The following is a 27152-nucleotide window of genomic DNA, read 5'->3' as shown; positions in this document are numbered from 1 at the left end:
GTTTCGCCCATTGTGAGTTCTGCCTTTGAACTGTAAGCTGTATAGACGTCTCAGTTTAAATAGAAACAACGCAAATAATCTCCCATGGTAATAGCTATCTTTGCCATGAATTCAAGCTATTTACTAGCTTTTTGATCTATCGGCTCTCAGCAAGTTGCTAAACCTCTCTGAACCTAGATTGAAACTAAATGTAATAATGGCACTTATAGAGGTGTTAGGTAGGTAGAATAGGGAAACGGAGTCCAAAAGGACGGTGGCTAAAACACAAGGAAGGTCAAAGGAAGGTCCAAGGACCAGAGTGAAGACTTCAGGTGGGACAAACAGCACTCCTGGCTTAAGCCCAATTTGCATAGGGCAGGCCCAGGGGGAGGCAAAAACATATAAAAGGAGGAGCCAAAGCGCTTTCTCTTTCTCTTTCTTTCTCTTTCTCCTTCTCCTTCTCTTTCTCTTTCTCTTTCTCTCTCTCTCTCTCTCCCTCCCCCACACCCTCCTCCATTCTCTTCCCTTCAAGTCTTTGGGTTGGCATGCCCTCACGCTTCGAGGATGGATTCTCCTGCTATCTTCTAAATAAAATAGAGCTGTAACACTGATTTGCCTAAGAGCTATAACATGGTTTGTCCAAGACCCGAGAGCTGTGACGCGCCGAGGGCTTTAATGTCCGTCGCTCCAAACCTTTGTTGTGACGAGACAAAGAACCGAGGAATGTACACTCGCGTGACAGAGGTATTCTGAGGATTAAATGAGACACTTCTCATAAAGAAGCTCACATAATGCCTGCAGTGTCTAAATATTACTGTTATTAGGCAAGAAGTCTTAAGCAAGTGCTGGATACAGTGCCAAGTGCTATCGAAAGGTTCAGGAACAAAAGATATTTACCGCTGGCATCAAGTCTTTACAGACTAGTTAAAGAGACGATATTAACATACAAGAAGCAAGTGGCATGAAACTGTACTTGGGAAATAGGGCTCTAGGGCTGGTAGATTTGGTGAGTTGAATTCAAGTTCTTGTCTCACTGGCTATATGAGCTTGACCAAGTAACCATGGACAGTAAAGGTTAAAAATATCCCACCTGCCCACCTCATAGAGTTGTTAGGAAAGTTAAAGAAATAATAAAGTGAAAAAGTTCTGGGGATAGAAAATTTTGACTTGTTGTGGTTCAGTCACTAAGTCGTATCTGACACTTTGTGACTCCATGGACTACAGCATGTCAGGCTTCCCCGTTCTTCGCTGTCTCCCAGAGTTTGCTCACATCCATGTCCTTTGAGCTGCCGATGCTATCTAACCATTTCATCCTCTGCTGCCTTCTCCTTCTTTTGCCTTCACTCTTTCCCAGCATCAGGGTCTTTTCCAATAAGTGAGCTCTTTGCATCAGGTAGCCAAGGCACCGGAGCTTCAGCTTCAGCATCCATCCTTCCGATGAATATTCAGGTTTGATTTCCTTTAGGACTGACTGGTTTGATCTCCTTGCAGTCCAAGGGACTCTCAAGAGTCTTCTCCAGCATCACAATATGTAGGCATTAATTCTTTGGCACTCAGCCTTCATTATGGTCCAACTCTCACATCGTACATGACTACTGGAAAAACCATAGCTTTGATTATGTAAGCTTTGTAAGCAAAGTGATATCTGTTTTCTAATATGATGTCTAGGTTTGTCATAGCTTTCCTTCCAAGGAAGTGAAAGTGAAAGTGTTAGTTGCTCAGTCATATCCAACTCTTTGTTACCCCATGAACTATAGCCCACCAGGCTCCTCTGTCCATAGAATTTTCCAGGCAAAAATACTGGAGTGGTTTGTCATTCCTTTCTCCAGGGATCTTCCCAACCCAGGGATCAAACCCAAGTCTCCTGCACTGCAGGCAGATTCTTCACCATTTGAACTACTAGAGAAGTTCTTCCAAGGAGCAAGCATCTTTTAATTTCATGGCTACAGTCACAGTCCACAGTGATTTTGGAGCGCAAGAAAATAAAATCTATCACTGATTCTGGAATTAGGAAAAGCCTGCTTGCAGCAATGAAGACCCAGTGCAGCCATAATTTAAAAATAAATAATTTATTATTTATTAAAAAATGAATAAATATTTTAAACAGTTGTTATAATCTATAAGGCAAAATTCTTTAGGATTAAAAAAAAACCCAAACTGATAATTATTGAATGAGCAAATTAATTTTTCAAGTGGAAAAATGATTATCTTAAAATTTCCTAGTGCCATGAAAAAGACATTCTACTTAACATAGTGTGTGTATTCAGAAACAGTTGTATACATTGAATGTCTGTAAATCAAATGCTAACTATATTTACTTAAAGGACTTCTTTAGGGTAAACACACAGTAAATATTTAATAAAATGAAAAATTGTTTTACAATCTGAATAGTCATCCAATAATTTATCTGTTTTGTGAATTTAGATTTACAGCAGACTCTTGACATTCCTGAGGCATACATCTGGAACCTTCTTGAATTCCCAGATTCACAAATACAAAAATGTTTATAGAGGCTCCCAGCTTCTTCGGGAATCACATTTCCATGGAGAGTTTCTGTTCATAGCCTTATGCTACATACTACGAGTTATCCATACTTCCACATCTCATAATAGGTTTATCTCTCACTTGATTGCCATTTCTCACAGAAACAAACAAACTTTTTCTAATTCATGAATGAATGTTTTTGCAAATGCACAAATCAATGAAGGAAGATAAAGCTAAATGATCGTTTTCTGTACAGATATCTTACAAAGTAGAATTCTCAGATTCATATCTTAGTCAGGGGAGGTCACACAGGGTCACAAACCTGCAAGTGAAATCCATGAACACCTAGGGTTTAAACGCATTGATTTAAGTTTGCTTGAGCATGGGACACAGGCTGTATCAATCAAATCCATAGAAATGCTATTATTCTTGCTAACCCAAGAGTTGCAGACTTTGACTGAATCTTTTAGTGATGAGTCCAGAAAATTGGATTATAGAAACACTGTCCGCATGAATTACAGCAGCAGTTCTCAATCTCTCTCTTGGAAGATGATTTTTCCATGGACCGAGGGGAGGAGGGGTGGTTTTCGGGATGATTCAAGTGCGTTACATTGATTGTGCAATTTCTTTCTGTTATTGGATCAGTTCCACCTCAGATCATCAGGCATTAGAATCTGGGGGCTGGGGACACTGAATTACAGGAATTTGCCTATTCATTCAAAATGCTTATATTCTGTATGGTCGGAATTGGTGACAATCAAAGTTGGATGACTGCCCTGCCTTCAGTAGTGGAGCTCCATTACAGCGGACACAGAGTCCCCACAGTTAGACCTTTGGGAAGCACTGTGCTGGAACCCTCAACCTCTGGCTGAGTCGCACTCCCCCCACCACCGCCCCAAAGGACACTCACTGTGAGAGGCAGACAGAGAAGGAGCAGCAGAGTGAATGAGCATGAGCAAGCCAGGGAAAGAGTCGGAGGAAGAGGGACAGGGAAGGAGGGAATGCAGAAAAGAAAGAAAAGAGGGAACAAAAAAAGGAATTGGCTGCTGTGAGGGGAAAATAAAGAACAAGAAAGACATTATCATTTCAAAATATATAGCATATACATTTCAGAACGTATTTGAAAACACTTCTGCCAAATTTTTGAATTACTTATTTATTTATACCCCTTCTTGTTCCAAAGAGGTTTTGCAGCACTTTGCTGCCAGATTAATTTTCCTGAAGCTCAGCTACGATCATGTTACTCCCCAGCTTAAGAAACCCCAATAGCTCCTCACTGCCTATAAAATGAAGTCCAGTTTCCTCAGCCTCCTATTTGAGGCCCTTTGTAATCTGGCCCCAGACTTCCAGCCCTTTGTACACTCTTTGTTCCAGCCACGGGACGCTCCCTGATGTTCCTGTAATACATCCTGTATTTCCCTCCTTTGCACTGTCAGAGGGAGCTTGTGCTGTTCCCTCTGCCGGGAACGCCTTTCCCAACATCAGCGTGCGCCTCACACATACTATTGCTTTAAATGGTCCTCAGGTTTTGGCTGCACTGGGTCTTTGTTGCTGTGCACGGGCTTTCTCTAGTTGCGGCAAGTGCGGATCACTCTCTAGTTGTGGCGCACAGGCTTCTCATTGCAGTGGCTTCTGTTGTTTTGAAGCATGGGCTCTAGACGCAGGGGCTTCAGTAGCTGTGGTGCATGGGTTTGGTTGCCCCTCGGCACGTGGAATCTTCCCAGACCAGGGATCAAACCCATATCTCCTGCAGGTAGATTCTTAATCACTGGTTCACCAGGGAAGACCTGTCCCATACCATTTACCTTTCTGAAATTCACCTGGAAGGTGCAGGCATCTGGTCATCAATGGTGGAACTTACAACCTTTATACACATGCTTTATACACATCATCTCACTGGATCCTCAGAGTGGGGGGAGGTCATTTCTTACTGTGGTCCAAGGAGGCTGGGGTTGGTGCCCCTGGGGTTGTGTCCTCTGTTCACTGTCCCTCTTGCTAGCCCAAGGCTATCTCTCACACAGAACAAAAGGTGGCTGCCTGAATCAATGCTGATGTGTTGTAGTAACTTTTTTAAAATTTGTGCTTTTTAAGAGGAAAAGTGTACCTTTCCATTCTGTGTGAACTTGAATTCACCTGTCCAGTCCTGTGGCACAGTTTCATTTGGCAGCCTCTTGGCAGGCTCCATAAGCAGGACTATACACTTGCTGATTCTAAAGAGTAGACGCCTGGGAGGTCCAGGGAGCAGGGTGGGAGCAGTTAACCCAGGGGCCCCTCCATGCTCCCTGCCTGGAACGCATGAGAACATACAGGGAATAAGACTGATAATCATCATAAGCATGAGTGGATAAAATTCTATTCCTCTGAAGCCAAAGAACATGCCAAGGGATTTTTTGAAGGTGCCATTTATCACCAGGGGTGGGAGAGTAGGTTGTTAAAGCTATTTATACAACCTCCAAAGCGGGCTTAAACAAACAAGGCAACTGGGTGTGGGACAAGCCATCGTGACTGATTGATGGGGGTCTATTAAAGCATGCAAAGCTGCCAATATCTACATGCTCCCTGGACAAGGGCCCAAGGTATTACATGATGAGCAGTTACGTAACCTTAAGAGAGCAAATGGAATTTGGGCTGATATGCTTATGAATCTGATATGCTTCTCCTTTCTAATTTTTGGCATCAAGAAGTTACATGAATTGACTGGAAGGTCAGAGCCCACTCCTCTACTTTCTTTCTTTCCTAAAGACAGGCAAGGGCTAAATGATAATAACAGATACATCTCTTAACAGCAACTACAAATTTTCCCCAAAACCAAAAGCTCCACTGTCCTGTTTAAATCTGACCTATTTTGAATGTGCTGCTCAATTAAAAAAAATAATAATAATCATTTGCTAGAACATGACTATAGATGAAAGATGCTTCCAGGTATTAACCCAAACTTCAAATCACTCCCCTGACCAAAACTTGACTCAGCCCAATAAATTATGGCTAATTTGATAAAATCTAAAAGTAAAAATTAATTTGATAAATGTGAAATCTATGCTTGCCTTGCCAATCTCTTGCCCTATTCTGCTGGTGACTCTTGGCTCAATAAACTCATGACGAGGTTTGTCTATCTAGAGGTTCTGACCCCTGAAATAGCTGGCTCTCTTCACCCATAACCTACTCCATTAAGATTTTCCCAACTGCAAGCCTTTGGCATTAGTATCTACTCACCATTCTCCTCCATGCCTCCATGATGAAAAGCATTTGCAACAAATTTTAGAAGGACACCATTCACTGAGTACAATGTAGAGTTTTGTCCTCCTAGCCATTCAGGTATGACCTAAATCAAATCCCTTGTGATTATACAGTGGAAGTGAGAAATAGATTTAAGGGACTAGATCTGATAGATAGAGTGCCTGATGAACTATGGACGGAGGTTCGTGACATTGTACAGGAGACAGGGCTCAAGATCATCTCCATGGAAAAGAAATGCAAAAAAGCAAAATGGCTGTCTGGGGAGGCCTTACAAATAGCTGTGAAAAGAAGAGACGTGAAAGCAAAGGAGAAAATGAAAGATATAAGCATCTGAATGCAGAATTCCAAAGAATAGCAAGGAGACATAAGAAAGCCTTCCTCAGCGATCAATGCAAAGAAATAGAGAAAAATAACAGAATGGGAAAGACTAGAGATCTCTTCAAGAAAATTAGAGATACCAAGGGAACATTTCATGCAAAGATGGGCTCGATAAAGGACAGAAATGGTATGGACCTAACAGAAGCAGAAGATATTAAGAAGAGGTGGCAAGAATACACAGAACTGTACAAAAAAGGTCTTCATGACCAAGATAATCAAGATGGTGTGATTGCTCACCTAGAGCCAAACATTCTGGAATGTGAAGTTAAGTGGGCCTTAGGAAGCATCACTACGAACAAAGCTAGTGGAGCTGATGGAATTCCAGTTGAGCTATTTCAAATCCTGAAAGATGATGCTGTGAAAGTGCTACACTCAAGATGCCAGGAAATTTGGAAAACTCAGCAGTGGCCACAGGACTGGAAAAGGTCAGTTTTCATTCCAATCCCAAAGAAAGGCAATGCCAAAGAATGCTCAAACTACCACACAATTGCACTCAATACAGACGCTAGTAAAATAATGCTCAAAATCCTCCAAGCCAGGCTCCAGCAATACGTGAACCATGAACTTCCTGATGTTCAAGCTGGTTTTAGAAAAGGCAGAGGAACCAGAGATCAAATTGCCAACATTCGCTGGATCATTGAAAAAGCAAGAGAGTTCCAGAAAAACATCTATTTCTGCTTTATTGGCTATGCCAAAGCCTTTGACTGTGTGGATCACAATAAACTGTGGAAAATTCTGAAAGAGATGGGAATACCAGACTACCTGACCTGCTTCTTGACAAATCTATAGGCAGGTCAGGAAGCAACAATTAGAAGTGGACATGGAACAACAGACTGGTTCCAAATAGGAAAAGGAGTATGTCAAGGCTGTATATTGTCACCCTGCTTATTTAACCTATATGCAGAGTACATCATGAGAAACGCTGGACTGGAAGAAACACAAGCTGGAATCAAGATTGCCGGGAGAAATATCAATAACCTCAGATATGCAGATGACATCACCCTTATGGCAGAAAATGAAGAGAAACTAAAAAGCCTCTTGATGAAAGTGAAAGAGGAGAGTGAAAAAGTTGGCTTAAAGTGCAACATTCAGAAAATGAAGATCATGGCATCCGGTCCCATCACTCCATGGGAAATAGATGGGGAAACAGTGGAAATAGTGTCAGACTTTGTTTTTTTGTGCTCCAAAATCACTGCAGATGGTGATTGCAGCCATGAAATTAAAAGACGCTTACTCCTTGGAAGGAAAGTTATGACCAACCTAGATAACATATTCAAAAGCAGAGATATCACTTTGCCAACAGAGGTCCATCTACTCAAGGCTATGGTTTTTCCAGTAGTCATGTATTGATGTGAGAGTTGGACTGTGAAGAAAGCTGAGTGCCGAAGAATTGCTGCTTTTGAACTGTGGTATTGGAGAAGACTCTTGAGAGTCCCTTGGACTGCAAGGAGATCCAACCAGGCAATCCTAAGGGAAATCAGTCCTGAATATTCATTGGAAGGACTGATGATGAAGCTGGAGCCCCAATACTTTGGCAACCTGATGCAAAGAGCTGACTCATTAGAAAAGACCCTGAAGGTGGGAAAGAGGGCAGGAGGAGAAGGGGGATGACAGAGGATGAGATGGTTAGATGACATCACCGACTCAATGGATGAGTATGAGTAAGCTCTGGGAGTTTGTGATGGACAGAGGAGCCTGGTGTGCTGTAGTCCATGGGGTCGCAGGGAGTCAGACACAACTGAGAGACTGAACTGAACTTGAACTTTCCTTGTTTTACTTCTACAGTATTTAAACATATCCACACATGTTTGTCAACAAATTAAACAGTGGTTTCCTCCCGGAGGTGGGGTGGTGGTGGTGGTGTGTGTATGTGTGTATCTTGCAACCCAAAAAGAATGAAAAAATCCAGATAAAAAAAACTAAGCACTCACCACGAGAGGGTGAGCGGAACAGAAAGACTTGCATGAGGAGTGCTAGTGCTTCTGCCTCGCCCCAGGTGGAGCTACGGCGGCACCATGTTAGCCCCAGCACAGAAAGAGCATTAAAGGCCTGTCTCCGTCTGTGGGCCATTCAGCGATCACCAGTTTCCATCCAGGGTGGGAGCGGAGCAGTGACAACTGCAGAACAGGAAAGAGATGAGAAAAGCAACAATCCAAAAATTTCTCCCATTTGAACAGAAATGGTTGTGAACCAAAGCCTGTTTCAGGCTGTATATCACAATTAGTAACCTTAAGGAAAAAAATATATATCCCAATAAATACTAGGTTCCTAAGCATTTGGGTTCAAAGGACCTCAAATAGCTGTTCGTGTCTCCTAGGTGTCTCAGGAAAGAGGTGTGAAAATGACACGCATGTCCTCAAGACACGATGACAAGTTATCTGCATAGTTCAGGCTGAAAATAGCTGGGTTTGGAACCAGGATAATTCAGATATACATCACTGCCACTACTTTATTTTACTTTGCTTTAGTCAACCCAGCCTCAGATGCAGACAGGAAACACAACTTCAAATGCAGAATGAAACCTATTTAATACAGCAATAGCAGACAATCCGGTTTTTAGAAACTATCCTTGATTTAGGTTCTCTACCTCTAGATACACTGGGCCCCTGAAAGAAGCCTCAAGTTGAAGGATTACTCTGGGAAATCCAGGCCTGTCCCTGACTATTTCAGCCATTCTAAATGTCTTCTTCTGGAAAATTACAATCAGTTACATATTATTTGGTATTTTACTTACATTTTAAACGTGAACGCGTTTTAGACAAAACTAGTACAATGATGCATTCATTATATTTATTTGCATCATTTCCTTCATTACTGGGTTAATTGGCACGTATGTCATCACAGTGTGAAAGATAGAAACAAACTTACAGATGTTGAGGTTAACAAACTTAAGGTTACCAAATGAGAAACGTGGGAGGGATAAATCAGGAGCTTACATACATACATGCTGCTGCTAAGTCGCTTCAGTCGTGTCCGACTCTGTGCGACCCCGTAGACGGCAGCCCACCAGGCTCCCCCGTCCCTGGGATTCTCCAGGCAAGAACACTGGAGTGGGTTGCCATTTCCTTCTCCAATGCGTGAAAGTGAATTTGCTCAGTCGTGTCCGACTCTTAGTGACCCCATGGACTGCAGCCCACCAAGCTCCTCCATTCATGGGATTTTTCAGGCAAGAACACTGGAGTGGGGTGCCATTTCCTTCTCCAATGCGTGAAAGTGAATTTGCTCAATCATGTCCGACTCTTAGTGACCCCATGGACTGCAGCCCACCAGGCTCCTCCATTCATGGGATTTTCCAGGCAAGAGCACTGGAGTGGGGTGCCATTGCCTTCACACTGCTACATATAAGACAGATAACCAACAAGAACCTACTGTATAGCACAAGGAACTCTACTCAATATTCTGTGAGAACCTATGAGAGAAAAGAATCTAAAAAAGAATGAATGAATATATGTATATGTATAACTGAATCACTTTGCTGTACACAGGAAACTGGAGAAGGCAACGGCACCCCACTCCAGTACTCTTGCCTGGGAAATCCCATGGTACAGTCCATGGGGTCGCCAAGAGTCGGACACGACTTCACTTTCACTTTTCACTTTCATGCACTGAAGAAAATGGCAACCCACTCCAGTGTTCTTGCCTGGAGAATCCCAGGGACGGGGGAGCCTGGTGGGCTGCCGTCTACGGGGTCTCACAGAGTCAGACATGACTGACGTGACTTAGCAGCAGCAGCAGCACGGGAAACTAACACAATACAGTAAATCAACTATAAGAAAAGGAGGAGGATACAGGCTACCGTGTCCCTTCCCATAGTTATGCAGGACATCACTGATCCATGCCAGTGACACCCCGTGCTCCTGAGCCTTGCACACCAGAGGCACACTCAACCAGAGCTGCTTGTTATGACTCATATATTGATTCTAAAGGGGGTAGATAGGATGGTAAACAAGTGGCATGCTCCAATACATATGGAGTCAATTGAAGGAAATAAATATTTAGCAGATTGGTGAAACAAAACATAGAATGACAAGATGGCTGCTTTCAAATATCTTAAGAGGGAACCTGGAGGTTTCATTCCATGTGGTTCCAAAGGGTAGCCAGGTAACAATCATCCTGGGATGAATTATAGTGGCATTAAAAGAATGGCCTTATTACAAAGTGTAGGCATTGTGAAGAGGAAGGTGAAGCCAACCGCCTGGGTAAACACAGGAATGCTGGAGCTTGCTCTCTCCCTTCCTCCTACCCAACCCCAGATATACAACAAATTTTTCCTTTAATCCTTTGTTAACAAGATCCACTGACTCATGGAATGTTCTCACTGCAATTTCTAAGAAAACAGATACCAACAGGTATGGTTGCTGTTAAACAGCTTCGGGGGAGGGACTATGCAGATGAAGGAGAATTTCTTTCATCAATATGCAAAAGGATGGGCTGGATTTACAATTTAAACAGAATTTGCATTTTCATGGATTATTTTCCAGCTCTAAGGCCTCTAATTCTAAAAACCTCTTGATGTTGGCCCCATACTAATGTCTCAACATCCGGGCATGGTGCAACCAAAGGTCCTGACCACTCCTTTGGGACCCAGCTCTATCAATTTATGATCAGAGGCATCTGCTCAAAGGGTGAGATAACCGTGCTACAGGATTAAGACAGAGTCCCGGGATTTCCTGGAAAAGTCTCAGTTGATGTAAAAACATATTTGTTTGTTTTTAAAGGTACCAAATCGGTCACGGCTTGGTTACATGAAGGGAAAAATTCTTTCATAGCCCCTGAGGCAAATGGCTGCTCTGAAATCAGCAGGCTGTGGTTATGTAACATCTCTTTTAATCTGATCCTTCTATTTTATCCTGCGACCCAGGGCAGATCATCCAACCTGGAGGCTCAGTTCTTGAGTCTGTAGAATAATGACATCTGACCTTGCTCATCCTGACCAGATACACCACGAGGATGGAGGCAGTCTTTGAAGACAGTTGAGCTTCCCAGGAGAGAGAAATGACAGGACTGGGTCTCATTATTGAATATTTTGCAATGGGTTTAAGCTTTACCCTTGCCTTTAAATCCTCAAAATTATTTACATTTAGACTAATCTGCTTTTTAGATGTTGAAATATACCCTGAGGCTTTTCTTTACTAATTACCTAGAATGACACTGGTGTAAGTGCCAGGAAAGAAACTGCTTTTACATGAATCCTTTACACCTTCCAGAATACTTAAGAGCAGGGGCAATGTTCCCCCTCAAATGATCTTTTCTTTTCCAAATCCTCAGCTTCCCAGGAAAACACTCACAGAGACATGATTCCATGTGCCCCACCCTACATCCTTCTTTCTTTTTAGATACTGAGAGGAACACATGATCTAGGTGTCAGTCACTCGGTTCAGTCACGTCTGACTCTTTGTGACCCCCTGGAAGCAGCACACCAGGCTTCCCTGTCCATTACCAACCCCCAGAGCTTACTCAAACTCACGTCCATCGAGTTAGTGATGCCATCCAACCATCTCAACCTCTGTCATCCCCTTCTCCTCCCGCCTTCAACCTTTCCTAGCATCAGGGTCTTTTCCACTGAGTCAGTTCGCATCAGGTGGCCCAAGTATTGGAGCTTCAGCTTCAACATCAGTCCTTCCAATGAATATTCAGGACTGATTTCCTTTAGGATTGACTGGTTGGATCTCCTTGCAGTCCAAGAGATTCTCAAGAGTCTTCTCCAACACCACAGTTCAAAACCATCAATTCTTCTGTGCTCAGCTTTCTTTTGGAGAAGGCAATGGCACCCCACTCCAGCACTCTTGCCTGGAAAATCCCATGGGCGGAGGAGCCTGGTAGGCTGCAGTCCATTCGGTCGCGAAGTGTTGGACACGACTGAGAGACTTGACTTTCACTTTTCACTTTCATGCATTGGAGAAGAAAATGGCAACCCACTCCAGTGTTCTTGCCTGGAGAATCCCAGGGATGGTGGAGCCTGGTGGGCTGCCATCTATGGGGTTGCACAGAGTTGGACATGACAGCAGCAGCAGCAGCTTTTTTATTGTCCAACTCTCACATCCATACATGACCACTGGAAAAACCATAGCTTTGACTATGTGGACCTTTCTTGGCAAGGTGATATCTCTGCCTTTTTAATACACTGTCTAGGTTGGTCATAGCTTTTCTTCCAAGGAGCAAGCGTCTTTTAATTTCATGGCTGCAGTCACCATCTGCAGTGATTTTAGAGCCTAAGAAAATAAAGTCTGTCACTGTTTCCATTATTTTCCCATCTATTTGCCATGAAGTAGCATGGGACTGAATGTCATGATCTTTGTTTTCTGAATGTTTACATTTAAGTTAACTTTTTCACTCTCCTCTTTCACTTGCATCAAGAGGCTCTTTAGTTCTTCGCTTTCTGCCCTAAGGGTGGTGTCTTCTGAGTATCTGAGGTTACTGATATTTCTCCTGGCAATCTTGATTCGAGCTTGTGCTTCATCCAGCCTGGCATTCTGCATGATGTATTCTTCATATAAGTTAAATAAGCAGGGTGACAATATACAGCCTTGACACACTCCTTTCTTGATTTGGAATCAGTCTGTTGTTCCATGATCAGTTCTAACTGTTGCTTCTTGACCTGCATATAAATTTCTCAGGAGGCAGTAAAGTGGTCTGGTATTCCCAGCTCTTTAAGAATTTCCCACAGTTTGTTGTGATCCACACAGTCAAAGGCTCTGGCATAGTCAATAAAGTGGAAGTAGATGTTTTTCTGGAACTCTCTTGCCTTTTCAATGATCCAGCAAATGTTGGCAATTTGATCTCTGGTTCCTCTGCCTTTTCTAAATCCAGCTTGAACATCTGGAAGTTCACAGTTCATGTACTGTTGAAGCCTGGTTTTGGAGAATTTTGAGCATTCCTTTGCTAGCATGTGAGATGAGTGCGATTATGCAGTAGTTTGAGCATTCTTTGGCATTGCCTTTCTTTGGGATTGGAATGAAAACTGACCTTTTCTGGTCCTGGGGCCACTGCTGAGTTTTCCAAATTTTCTAGCATATTGAGTGCAGCATTTTCACAGAATCATCTTTTAGATTTGAAATAGCTCAACTGAAATTCTATCACCTCTACTAGCTTTGTTCGTAGTGATGCTTCCTAAGGCTCACTTGATCTAAGGTACACAGATCTAGATGTACGTTACACATATAACCCCACCAAAGAGTCTGTCCAGGATTACAGAAATCAGCAGGAAAAGAACAACCATTACTAGCCCCTTTCACTTCCTCCTGAGGTCCTCCTCAACACAGCATGCCACAGGATAAAGGTACCACAGAACCCCAGCCTCTCTCCCATGTCCCTTTGCAAATGCACACTGGTCGATCCAAATTATGTCTGACAATGTGTAGAATCAGAAAGAACCCACACAGTCACATACCATACCTATATAAGGAGGCCTATCTGAAGAAATCTTCAGAAAAGTCAACATGAGAAGGAAAGAGCGACAATCACACTTTATAGTCTAATTTCAATAGTCCCTCAAAGGTGTCAGAAAATCGCATGAAGTACAGTTGACAAACCAGGTGGGGATCCTGACTTGTCATGAGTTTCCGTCATGGATATCGGTTGTTTTGGGCCATCCCAGACCCATTCTTCCTTCTTTTGGTTCAGCACCTGGATTTCCTTTCTGGGAATCTATTCTCCTCCTCTGCATGTAGTCTTGGTGGGACTGTCAGTCAGGACTCCCCCGACCCTTCTCTCCCCAGCCAAGCAGTGGGCGTGTGGCCTGTGCCAAGCCATAGGGCTCCTATTTCCAGGGCTCTGAGTCTTGGATGAAGAAACCTGTCCAAATGTATCCACTGCAGCAACACCAGCAGCAGGCAAGTAAGGCCATCAGTTCTGTCCACCTGGATCCCCAGCACCCGCTTTGTATCTGTCCTTCACCCAGCCTGCTCCCACACACTTCCTGTTGATTCTTAGAGCTACTGGATATTCTTCCAACAAAATCCTTTTGTGTTTGACCTAGCCAAAATTGGTGTCTGCGGCTTGTGAAAAAAAGAAGAATGCTAACTTACACAGATGTGCAGCTTGCTTCTTCAGATTCTGGACCTAGTTGAGGATTTCTAGGCTCAGCTAAGCCCTATGATCCTAAATGATTCCAAAAATGATATCCTGCATATGAGTACATTCTTCCTAAAATCCTCTTGTGCCTCTATGGTAAATAATAAAGAGCATTTAAAATAAAATAGAGTAAGAGAAAGAGAGGCAAACTAGCAAGGCTTCAGTTCAGTTCAGTTCAGTCGCTCAGTTGTGTCCAAGTCTTTGCGACCCCATGAATCGCAGCACGCCAGGCCTCCCTGTCCATCACCAACTCCCAGAGTTCACTCAGACGCATGTCCATCGAGTCAGTGATGCCATCCAGCCATCTCATCCTCTGTTGTCCCCTTCTCCTCCTGCACCCAATCCCTCCAAGCATCAACATCTTTTCCAATGAGTCAGCTCTTCGCATGAGGTGGCCAAAGTATTGGAGTTTCAGCTTTAGCATCATTCCTTCCAAAGAACACCCAGAGCTGATCTCCTTTAGAATGGACTGGTTGGATCTGCTTAGAATAGTTCTATAATGGTGAAATTTATATTAGCTCTAAATTTTACTTTTAGGAATGAAGACAGAATGGGAAAGAATCAAATGGCTTTTTAAAGTATTGTTTATATACAATAGAATGCATAGACCACAAATGTACAGTCGATGGGTTTCAACAACTACATAAACCAGCCGTGCCAATTGTGATCTGGAACGTGACCATCATTCCACAAAGCTCTATCACTGGCCTTTCCAGCTATTCCTTCCCCACACCCATAGGCAAACACTGTTCTGACTTCCATCAGTGTAGCCCAATCTTCCCTGTTCTAGAACAAAATACAAAGAGAATCAGGCAGTGCAGAGGCTTGTATCTGGCTTATTCTGGTCAACATAGTGTTTCTGATACTCACCTGGATCATTATATGTATCAGTAGAGTGTGCTTTATTATTGCTGAGTAATACTCCACTGTATAAATGTATCACAGTGTGTTTATTCAGTCTCCTGTTGATGAAATAGTTGGGTTGTTTCCACTTTGAAGCTATCATGAAAAAATTTGCTGTGAACATTCTTAAATAAATATTTTTTATGGAACTATGATTGCTTTCATTGCTCTTGAATAAATGAATTTTCATTTAATGGTGAAGAGGTTTTGTATTAACAGCATGCAGAGAAACAATATAATTTTTCCTGGAGGGAAAATGGTGCCTATTTTCCACCTTTTTTTCTAGGATAGACTAGGTTTATAGGTACCATTCTATTAACCCCTTATTCTTCCTTTTTAAGTTTCAGTCTCTCAATCCCCAGAATTCTCATTTCTCTACCATTCTAAACAAACCTTTCTCTTTGCCTTAAATTAAGCCAGCAAACACTCTCAGTATGCCTTCTTCGTGGCAATTTTTAAAAGGAAGAGCTAGCCCTATTCACTGGCTACCCTCTTTTTAAATTTTTTATTTTATTTTTAACTGGAGGATAATTACTTTACAATATTGTGAAAGTTTCTAGCACACATCAATGTGAATCAGCCATAGGCATACCCATGTCCCCTGCCTCTTAAAGATCCCTCCCCTCCCTGCTCATTCCACCTGGCTAGATTCTCTCCAGTGCTTTCCCGACAGTCTATCCTAGTCTCATTTTCTCAGGCTCCATCCTCCCCTTGACTTCTTGCTATGTTAAGCTGTGTTCATGGCTTCTCCCCCACCACTCCTTCTTTTATCTTTTTTTAAAGAAAAGTTAAACTTTAATTACTCAGAGAGTTTTAACAAGGAAAACAGGCACCAAAAGACTGGTCTAAAATGCTCACAAGTCTACATATCTTTCTCCTGGCTTCCATATACATTGAGAGTAGAGATTCTGTAGCCAGATTCTGAGGTTTGAACCTGGCTCTATCACTTACTATCTGGGTGACCTTGGGTAATTATTTAACGATTATATACTTTGTTTCTTGTGTAAAGTGAGGCTGATAATAGGACTCACCTCACAGGGTTGCTGTAAAGATTAAATGAGTTAGCCTGGTACACAGTAAGTGCTTGCAATTCCTCTTATCTCATTTGTCCCTCATTGTGGTGTATGTAATAGAACTTTATAAACCGTAATAGACTTTATTACTATTAGAGATGATAGAAGGCACTATAATACTTTGGTGCCACCTCTTCTCAGGCTCCTTTCATCGTTGGGTCTCTTTCCCCTGCTTCTTTAACGTGGATATACGTCAAACCTCCTTCCTGAGTCCCTCGTCCTCGTGACTTTGTACTCTCTTGAAGGTCTTCATCACAGTGGCTTCAATTATCACACTAAAGACAATGACTTCAAATATAGGTCTACAACCCTCAGATATCTCCCTTAAATACCCCCAACTTCTTTCTGGGGAGCTCACTACCATTCATTCATACTCAACTAATGTATAAAACCAAAATCACTGTTTCGTTTTCACAAAGAGGTTGCTCTCAGGATTTTGCTTTGTCCTCAGTGGAGGTTTAGTTGCTAAGTCACGTCCAACTCTTGCAACCCCATGGACTGTAGCCCTCCATGCTCCTCTGTCCATGGGATTCTCCAGACAAGAATACTGGAGTGGGTTGCTATTTCCTTCTCCAGGGGATCTTCCCAAGCCAGGAATCAAGCCTGGGTCTCCTGCACTGCAGGCAGATCCTTTACCAACTGGGCTACAAGGGAAGCCCCTTGTCCTCAATGATACACTCAAATGCGGAGCAAACATGACCTTGTCTTGCCAGGTATTCGTAGGCCTGGATAAAAGAGCTTCAGAATGGATCTGTGGAGGGTAGAAAACTGGACAACTCCTCTCCTTTCCCTTAGCCCTTCCCTGTCCACTCTGAAAAGTCCATGATGACTAAGAACTATCTGTGCAGGAGGGGTGGGCTGAGGGAGCGAGAATTCCAGGAATGAATAAAGTTGCTTCAGTAAAATATAAACATCCTAACCCCAGGTCCACCAGCACTTGGCCCTAAGCCTTCCTTCCTCACATCATACAGTTTTGATAATACTGTCCATGTTTATGACAGTCCTTGACCCCCGTACCAACGTGGTCTGTGCCAGGGCTAGACGTGCGGGGGAGTCAGCAGCACCCCTTGGCACCAACATTCCATCCCTGCCCCTCGGAGCTTTAATCAAGGAGAAGGAATAGTCTAAATGGCTCAGGGCCCTGTAACTGTTAGAGACTGTGTCACCTATAACATTCCCTAGAGCCCTACTCTTCTTGCAAACAGCCTAATAAAAGTCACCTGAACTTAGAGAAGGAAGACACAGCTCACGGAATTCTCTCGAAGCTTCCTGCTTGCACTAGTCATTAGGGTGGTAGTGGATATTCCACGTCTGCTTTGAGCACACAGCAGGATGGTACCTCCCTGCTGCCCTTGAAGTTAAACATGATGTGTTGCTTGCTTCGGCTAAAGAGATGTGAGCAGAAACAACACTGATCACTTCTGGGAGAAGCGTGAAGGATCCATGGGTGATTCATTTGTTCCCTTTCCTGGCCTCAGTGGAAGCAGAAGTTGAGATGCTGCTTCTATCAGCCTGGACCCCTGAATGAGCAGAATACATACTGTATCACACAGGTGGGCTGAGCAAGAGACAAACTTGTTCTGTTAAGTCATAAGGACTCAGGGGTTCTTTGTTCCTGCAGCTCAAGCTACTCAGTCCTGACAGATCTACTGACCCCAGTCATATGACCAGTTGGCAACCTCCAGTTTCTAACTCAGTCTCACTTCTGGCTTTTAGACTTGTGCTCTGTTCAGTTCAGCTCTTGGGGACATATGGTGCATTAAAATACCAATACAAAGCTGTCCCCGGCCTATGGATTAAGACTGAAACTCACTGCTGTAGAGCCCACAGTGACCCGGCAAAACTCTAGATTCTAGTTATGAAAACAGGTACGATTTCCTCCAATGCACCCAAACAAGACTCTACCTATTCAAGTGTCCTCTTCTAGCTACATTGACCGTGCAATTTACAGTCCAGAGTGGCTTGGAGTGAAGAGGAACAAGGGTGACACATGAACTAAGACTGTACTGAGTAAACAGGCGCGTGCAGACCCTGGAATTCTACTTCCATCGTCTTTACAATATTACATCTATGCGAAAAATTCCTGGAGGCATTATCTTAGGACAGATCACTATATCCAGGAAATGCAGTTAAGAGTCTAAGAAGAAGCATGTGGTGAAATTAATGTGTTTATCAGAGAGTGCACTCTGCTTTTACTATTCTTTGTGGCATTGGGCTGAATAAGTGCAGCTGTTCCCCTAAGTAGGCATATGCGAATAGCAACAGACATCCAAACAAAACCCAGAGCCGAATGCAAAACCCAGCCGTAAAATATGAACACCCCGCAGAAACATTAACAGCGTCTTCCTCCCACTGGTCAGCCTGGGAGTCATTTAAGAGGAAAGAGGACAAAATCAAGAAAACAATCTTAGCAGCAAGAAGAATTGTTTAAAGAAAGCCAAAGTAAATGCAGTTTCAGTGACTCTGGGATCCCCTCCTCCTAGGCATGTGAGACATATTAATGTCAGTAAATATTTTTAAAGAATGCTGAATTTTCTAGACAAAGTACCAAACACAGTGCAGAAGATGGTTGATTTATTTAATCTGCTGCTGTTCTGCATTTTTCTTTTCTTTGTAACACATTTGTAAAAATGCTTTGTAAAACAGCATTCTCACTGGCTCCTTCAAAATTTCAGTGGCTTATGGTGAAGAAGTAGATAACAATTACTGTAGAAGATTCTGTTTTTCTGTCTGTCCCAATTCCCTCTTTCCCACCTCCGCTTCCTGGGATGTGGGTTTCCCACCAGAGGGCTAGTCACATGACCTGAGTTAACCCAAGGACCACTGCCCCCAACCTAGGCCATGTCATGTCCAGGGATGGGAATATGACCCAAAAAAGATCACAGTGTGGTTTTTCTGAGACCGAAGCCCTCATTAGGCATATTAGTTTCCTAGGCTGCCATAAAAAATGACCACAAACTGGGTGGGTTAAAACAACAGAATTTATTCTCTGACAGTTCTGGAGGCTGGGAATTCAAACTCAAGGTGTTGGCAGGGCCCTACTCCCTCTGCAATCTCTGGGGAAGAATCTTTCTGTTACGCCTCTTGGTTTCTGGCATTTTCCAGAAACCCTTAGTGTCCCCTGACTTGTGGCTGTGTCACTGAGCTCCGCCGTGGTGTCACATGCCATCTTTCCTCTGTGCCTGCGTGTCCTCTATATGTGTGCCTCTGTGTCTCTTCTCTTTATATAAGGACACCAGTTGCATTGGATTAAGGGCCCACCCTCATCCAGTATGACCTCTTCTTAACCTGAACCTTAATTACATCCAAAGACCTTATTTCCAGATAAGCAAATTCATAGGCACCAGGGATAGAAAAATCGGGGGACGTAATTCAACCCATAACACTGGATAAGAGAGTCTTTCTCACTATGATTGCAAGTTCAAAGCCATGTAAGCCTGTCCATCCACCTGAGAAGTAAGCAAACAGACCAAGAGATGGAGAAAGAGAGAAAAGCAGGCTCCTAACATTATTGGGGGAGAAGGCAATGGCAACCCACTCCAGTACTCTTGCCTGGAAAATCCCATGGACGGAGGAGCCTGGTAGGCTGCAGTCCATGGGGTCTCGAAGAGTCGGACATGACTGAGCAACTTCACTTTCACTTTTCACTTTCATGCCTTGGAGAAGGAAATGGCAATCCACTCCAGTGTTCTTGCCTGAAGAATCCCAGGGACGGGGGAGCCTGGTGGGCTGCTGTCTATGGGATCGCAGAGTCGGACACAACTGAAGCAACTTAGCAGCAGCAGCAGCAGCAACGTTATTGAATCCCTCGAATGCAGCCACATCTAAATCCCAGCCCCATTCTTGGACTTCCCAGTAACAGGACCAACAAAGTATCTTTCTTGCTTAAATATAGGTAGGCTTGGTTTCGGTCACTTACAGCCAAGAGTTCTAATCAATATATGCACCAGTGAATAATGCTATATAATGTAAATCCAAATAGTTTGCCATATTTGGATGGGGATGAACAGGTGGACTATACATGAAAAAGACTTGCCATGAGTTGAAACTAAGTGATGGGTATATAGGAGGTTATTATCATATGATTATACCATTCTATCTTTTCATATGTTTGAAATTTTCCAAAATAAAAAGTTGAATCAGATGTTAATTACTCCACCTCCTACCTGAGGACTCACAATTAAAGTCCAGTCTGAGTCAGGGCAAACAAAAGAACAGAAAAAGTAGAATCACAGATAGGCAACAGCTGGCATCCACAGGCAATACTGATGATAGGTGAAAATATTAGCATGAGTTTTCTTTGTGGGATGCAAAGAGCTTTTGATACTAGACTTGAGTCTACCAGGCTTGACAGGATCAGGTGGCTGGCAGAGGACCATGTGGAACTAAGCAGAGAGGGTGATGTGGCTCCAGCTTCAGCGTAAACAATGCAGACAGACAGCGCATGGCTGGAGGAATTCACCTTGCCTCCCAGTGAACCATGGTAAAGCAGCTATTACTACCCACAGCCAACAATAAAGCAAGGGCGCAGCTCAGACAAAAGAAAGGGTTACTTCTCTAAGTGCTCACTGCCAAGTACTGTTGCCCTGACATAAGAATATATTTCACAGTTGACAAAACACTCATGATTCTGTGCCTTAATTTAAGCCAGAGTCACCACCTCTTCTGAGATCCTGCCTCCATCTTGGATTAGAGTTTCTCAACCCCAGCTGCCCATCAGAATGACTTGTGATCTTAAAAAAAAAATCCCCATCCCCAGGCTGCACCCCAAATCAATTAAATCACAATCTCTGGGAGTGGCACCCAGGCCTCAGTATTTCTAGAAGGCTCCTCAGTGATTCTAATGGGCAGTGGTCATGAGACCACTTTAAGAATCCAACCCAAGCTACAGACACTTCTCTGAGACAAATGCGCAGACAAGAACAATTCTGCATCCCATTTCAGAGCAGACATCCACCCCACCTCCCTCTTCCCATGGCCTTACACCTAGGCACGACTTCTCACATGTGGACACAGATTCTATAATGGAATCAACACAACTTACTATGGCCCCAAAACCAAACCGTAAAACAGAAGCAACATGGTAAAAACTCAACAAAGACTTTAAAAATGGTCCTCATCAAAACAAAGAAACAACAAAGGAAAGTGACTCCAAGATCTGGAACAGTACTGACGAGCTCTGCAGTGGTTGCCTACCACACTTTCTCTCGGGAAACTGCATTTGAGGCTCCCCCAGCACTAAAGCCAAACAACTGTCAGCCTTACACCTCTAGGCTCTCTTAAGCCATTATACCAGCCCTTGCAGCAGGAACCAAGGAAAAGGGAAACTCTAGCCTTGCTCACGCCTCCCAAGTTTAGCTTGAATCTCTTGCTTCTTCTCATTTCTTGACCCTTCCTCTGTCTCACTCATCCTGTCATCCTCCGATGCTGCTTGCTTCGATCAAAGCCTCTCCCATCTGACTAATGGTCCAGCTGTCACCTGAGAGCTATTACTACCTTCAGTAAAGACCTGTACCAGCTCCTCCTCACACTGCAACTCTAGCCAGCATCACACCAGTTCCTCCAGCAACAACAAAAAGGCAACAGGGTTGGAGAACAGACAAAACTGATTCCTGTGGACAGGGCTGGGGCTACTCTTACCTTCTGCAAATGGTTCCCATTCATAAAACCGGCCCATGAACGGCTTGTTGTTGTAGGATGCACACTGTACCTCCCAGATACTTCTACTGCTTTCTGGACACACCTAATAAAGCAGATATTAAATATGCAATTAGCATCCATATCTTTTCATGGCCCAAGCCAAATCCCATGAGGCCTCACCAATGTTAAATGCCTGTACTTCCCCACTGAAACCTGGATTTCTAAAAATGTGCTGATCATCTACATCAAAAATTTTTAATGCTTCACTCCAAGTTTACTAAATCAAGTCTTTGGAAGGACACTACATTTTTAACATGCTTCCCATGTGAAGTTTTTGCATACCATAATTTGAAAACTACTGACCTAAACCTGCTCTTAACAAAGAGGTCTGCTCGCCTCCCTCAGAGAGGCCACCCGTTTGCATCTGTTTGACTTTGCTCATACCATTCTTGTGCATGGGGTAACATTCACAGCGGACACAGACACCGCTCTTACCAATGTGCAGCACTATTTTAAGCATACTAACTAGGGCTTCCCAGGTGGTGCTAGTGGTAAAGAACCTGCTTGCCAATGCAGGAGATGTAAGACATACGGGTTCAATCCCTGGGTTGGGAAGATCCCCTGGAAGAGGGCATGGCAATCCACTTCAGTATTCTTGCCTGGAGAATCCCACAGACAGAGGAGCCTGGTGGGCTAAGTCTATGAGGTCACAAAGAGTTGGATAACACTGGGGCCACTTAGCATGTATGCACATGTTAACTGATTTAATCCTCATGATGACAATGTTATTAATATTTTTACAGATTTGTTTCTACTAGTGAGCAAACTGAGGCATGAAGCAGTCACATAGCCAGTGAGGGCAGAGGCTGAATTGAACCCCAAGAAGTCTAGTGCCCACCAGGCTGCCTGCCAGTCTAAATTCTGGCCTAAATTCTCTCTACTGCCTAATGCAGGATGGTGCATCTTATTTTGTCTAAATTCTCTTCACTATCTACTGCAGGAGATCCAAGCCCTCAGCCTACAGAAGAGACATTCAGAGAGCTCCTGGGAAGTGCAGACTTGTGGAGCCCTCCCTCAAGGATTCAGTAAGTCTGGCATGAGGTCCAACAATCTGTAGTCTGTTAATTTATCCAGGTGATTCTGATATACTAGTCTACTCAGGTTTAATATCCAGCTGCTTCTGGCTTATTTCTTTCTTATTTCTAAATGGTGAATATGAGTAAAATGGGACATAAATGTGAAATAAGATCAGAATCTCCTATTCAAATTGTGGATAAGGTAGGTTCTAGCTTTTTAAATCCAGCACACTCTAAGGTGAAGGGTGTGTGCCTGTGTGTCTGTATTTTAATAATCAGACAGGAAAGGAATACGGCCACTCAAATATTTAAAGCCCTGTATAGAAGTTTCGGAAGTAAAGTGCTAATACAATAGATCAAGTCCTACAGGATTAGAAGGAAATCTACTATATGTATCAGAAACATCAGGTCTCCTGGAAGATGAGGGAACAGAGTGGGGGAATGAAACCAGGTGGAAGGAAAAACATCCCTTGCTTGATGAAGGGCAGTGGGGGAAGCTGCTGGGACACACACGCAGGGTGGTCCTAACCCTACTGCAGCCTGAGCCAAACCATATAGAACAAGAAACCATGTGAAGTAGAACACAATGGAAACTGGGCCGGGCGGAAGGGGGCCAGGTGGTTGAGCAGCGTGCGCTGAGCTCTGACAATGGGTGAGAAGCTAACAGGCTGGGGAAAGCTGTCTCCAGGGGCCATGGAAGCCAAGCTGCTGGCGGTCCTAAAGCCGGAACCATGTAGGCTTCCAGCAAAACCAGCTGCCTCCATGAAGGATTTGGGGTTAAGATGCTTTTTACAACCCTTTGGCCAGAATGAGAGTTCAACTAGGATGAGATCAGGCGGGCAGCTTAGGAGCAGGCACCATCCTTTCAATGAAAAAGACTAGCTAAGGGGATTGTTAAAAAATACAGATTCTTGGGCTTTCTTATCCAGTGGAGGATAGGGAAGAGGGCCAGGAATATACACTTGGAATGCACCCCCACTCTGGTGATCCTGGGGCAGCCAGCCTGGCACCAGATTATGCAGCCACAAATAAGAGCCACTCCCAGGCCTCAATCACACTCCAAATGATTTAACATGCAATCAGAGTGTGAGAGCGGAAGAAAAGCAAGTACAACTCCTTTAATTTAAAGACGAGGACACAGAGGCATGGAGAGGCGGGTTACCCTGCCAGACATCACACAGTGACATAGAGGCGGAGCCCAGAATGCTAAACACCCACCCTGGGCATCCCTAGAAACTTGAAATCCACTGCTGGGTGGCAGGTTTTCGTAATGGAAAGAGACTAGAACAAATGGGCCAAAAGTCCTGTTCCTCAAATAACCACTCCTACACAGAGCCAAGCTGCTCTGAAGGAGGCTCCAGCCAGGAGCCACCCTAATTAACCTGGTGGCAGTTACCAGCATCAGAAGCTGCATACCATAAAAACTCAGCCAGTCTGTTTAACCTCTTTATAATTTTATTCTTTTTTTATTTTTGGCTGTGCTAGGTCTTTGTTGCTGTGTGGGCTTCTCTCTAGTTGTGGAGATCTTCCTGGATCAGGGATCAAACCCTTGTCTACTGCACTGGCAGGCAGATTCTTTACCACTGAGCTCCCAGGGAAGCCCAGAAGTTTAGCTATTCTTAACATCACCATTATCATTTGGCAGCAAAATAGTGCCAAAAAGCTGGACCACGAAACAACACAGCTTCAGAATCATTTTGAATTATTTGATGCTTGATAATCTAAATGTATATTTCATGACATGGAAAGCAGTCCACAATCTACTAATTGAAAAAAGTGATTATGTGTGTGTGTGTTGGCGGGGTCTGTGTGTGTGGAGACAGTGAAAGAGATTAAAATGGTTATCTCTGGAAGATGGGTTATAGATGTTTTCTTTTTATAATTAACTTGGTTTATTTGTATTATCTAGTTTTTCTGCAATAGTTAACATTTATGTAATACAAATGTATCACTATTGAGCTCTTCCAAACACATAGCCATGCAAAGCTGGAACGGCTCAATACTGTTAACATTTTTGCAGAGTTTTTAATGCTAATGCCTGGTGCTTTTATTATATCCATATGCATCTGCCAAGTCTACCAGCCACCTGTGATAGGTCATTCAGGATATCTTGTCTCAGATCAACAAGTTCTTTAGATTTGAGTGTGGCCCCAGTTACCTCCTGAGGCCAGGGTGCTTGTGGACATCTGACCCCTGAGGGGTCAGGTGCTAAAACAGCAAATCCGCCTATGGTTACCAGGAAGCAGATGAGCCCAGAGATTGACCATAGTACCCAGGGATTACCTGGGAAGGTGCAGCAGGAGGTTAACAAGGTGCCCTGAAAGATGACCCACAGGAGGCCAGGTGAGTTGCCAGTGAGAGTCAGGACACTACTTCCAGAGGAGGGGAGAGACCTGTTCAGAAAAATGCAAGCCTCACAGAGTCCAGATATGGAAGTGGGTTATTGAGACAGAATTATGGTACAGGAGAGGAACATAGATGTCTGGGGTGATAATGATGATGATGGCGTTAAGAATAGCTAAATCTGGGGGTTTCCCTGGTGGCTCAGTGGTAAAGAATCTGCCTGCCAATACAGGAGACAAGGGTTTGATCCTTGATCCAGGAAGATCTCCATGACTAGAGAAAAACCCACACAACAACGAAGACCTAGCACAGCCAAAAATAAACAAAGAATAAAATTACAAAAAGAAATAGCTAACTTTTATCAACACTCACCAAAAGTCAGGTATTCCACCATACGATTTATGTATATTTACTCATTTAATCTGCACAACCACTCATGTCCATTTTATAGATGAGGAAGAGAAGGCAAAGAAAAGTTAAAGGAGCTGCCCAAGGTCACAGGGCATGTGGGGAAGTCAGGATTTAACTCTAGATCTCATGACAGTAACCACTCTGCCGAGGTGCCCGTCGAGACCGTGTGGACAGCATAGTTCATTTGTAATGGATCCTCAGACAAGAGAGCCGTAAGCTCCTCTTGCTTACTGTCAGGAGACATCCTGGAGAACAGGTTTAGATTCGGTCTCTGAGGCCCGCTGGAGTGGCCCCAGTAACAAAGACTAGGGAGCTGAAGATTGAGGATGAAAACCAAGGAGGGCTGGGGAATTTCTGTTTCATGTCTCTTCTGTAGATTACATCTGTTTGTACTTGTCATACTGTTATCAGTGTACGATCTCCTCTCATTTCAACAGACTCTCTGAAGTTAAAACTTCCAGGTTACAGATCATTTTACATTTGTTACACTTTAAGTGGGTTGTTTCCTGATGCCACAGACTGAGTCACCCTCACCTTATCAGTAATTGTTTCTATATTACACTGCGAGTTGGCTTGGGGCAGATTTCCTGCTGATCCTTTCCATGGGCACAGATCCTTATGATCTTCAGGCCAAAAAACTGAAACAAGGGACAAGCCATGGAGATAGAGATCAGGCCCGCTCAGGATGGGGCCAGCTATGACTGGAGCTTTACAGCCAAAGAATGCCCCTGGGAGATAACCTCCCTTCAAATGACTCTCTTCCATCCCAGAGAAGGAGGGTTATTCCCACCGGTCTCTTATGGGAAGTGGAATAAAGATGTACTTTAATATAATGAGCAGAATTCTTATAAAGCACTTGAGGCCCTATCCAAAGTTCCATCTAGACAATTGCTTAGAGTTGCGATGAGTCACAAAAATTATTATGGAAACTCTGGCTATGTTTCCAGTGACCCTGGTTAATCTGAGATGACAGCTGCCCATACGTAACTTCACTGCTCAAGAGGTCCCTGTCAGTGATCACACAATTACCTTTTAGTAATTAATTGTTTCAGTTCCCCAGGAGACTGAAGAATATCATCCCTGATGAAGACAACACCAAGGACATGACCTTGGGGTCTGCCTGGGTCCAATATGCACTTTTTTTTTTTTTTTTTTTTTTAGCTTTTGCATTGCTCTGGATTCAATCAAAAGACCAGCTACCATAGCAACACATGATGTATTTAACATCACCACAGTGAAAAAATCTAAAGAACAAGCTCTAGAAAATGTCCTTGCACTGCCATGAGAAAGTGCCTACGTGACCTTGGGAAAAGTACTCTGCTCCTCTAAAATAGCCTAAATGACTGCATTTCAATCCCAAGCCCTATGCTACTGCCCCCAACCCTGGAATTCCGTGAGGAGTAAATTAGTAATATATTCAAGTTTGTATCTCATACTAATGCAATACATGTTAGCTGAATTGAAATCTAAGAAGACATCAAAGATGAACCCAGCAGTTCCAGAAGCTCTAAGTGCCTGACAGGTGGGTGTTCTCTTCTACAGATGGAAGATGGGC

At 43.5% G+C, this 27152-nt stretch overlaps 1 protein-coding gene across 3 annotated transcripts in view; it reads right to left on the bottom strand.

The window, feature by feature from the left end:
- The window catches only part of THSD4 (thrombospondin type 1 domain containing 4), a 694305-nt gene that overhangs the window by 497004 nt on the left and 170149 nt on the right, over positions 1–27152 (bottom strand). For all 3 annotated transcript variants that reach the window (XM_042252121.1, XM_027971544.3, XM_042252122.2), the window contains exon 6: positions 21768–21870. In XM_042252121.1, coding sequence (XP_042108055.1) covers positions 21768–21870 — 103 coding nt within the window. The remainder of the gene's footprint in view (positions 1–21767; positions 21871–27152) is intronic.

Source organism: Ovis aries, chromosome 7 (genome assembly GCF_016772045.2).
Source record: "Ovis aries strain OAR_USU_Benz2616 breed Rambouillet chromosome 7, ARS-UI_Ramb_v3.0, whole genome shotgun sequence".
Lineage (NCBI taxonomy): Eukaryota > Metazoa > Chordata > Mammalia > Artiodactyla > Bovidae > Ovis > Ovis aries.
The sequence above is the reverse complement of the archived record's forward strand: the minus strand, read 5'-3'. Positions and strand labels throughout refer to the sequence as shown.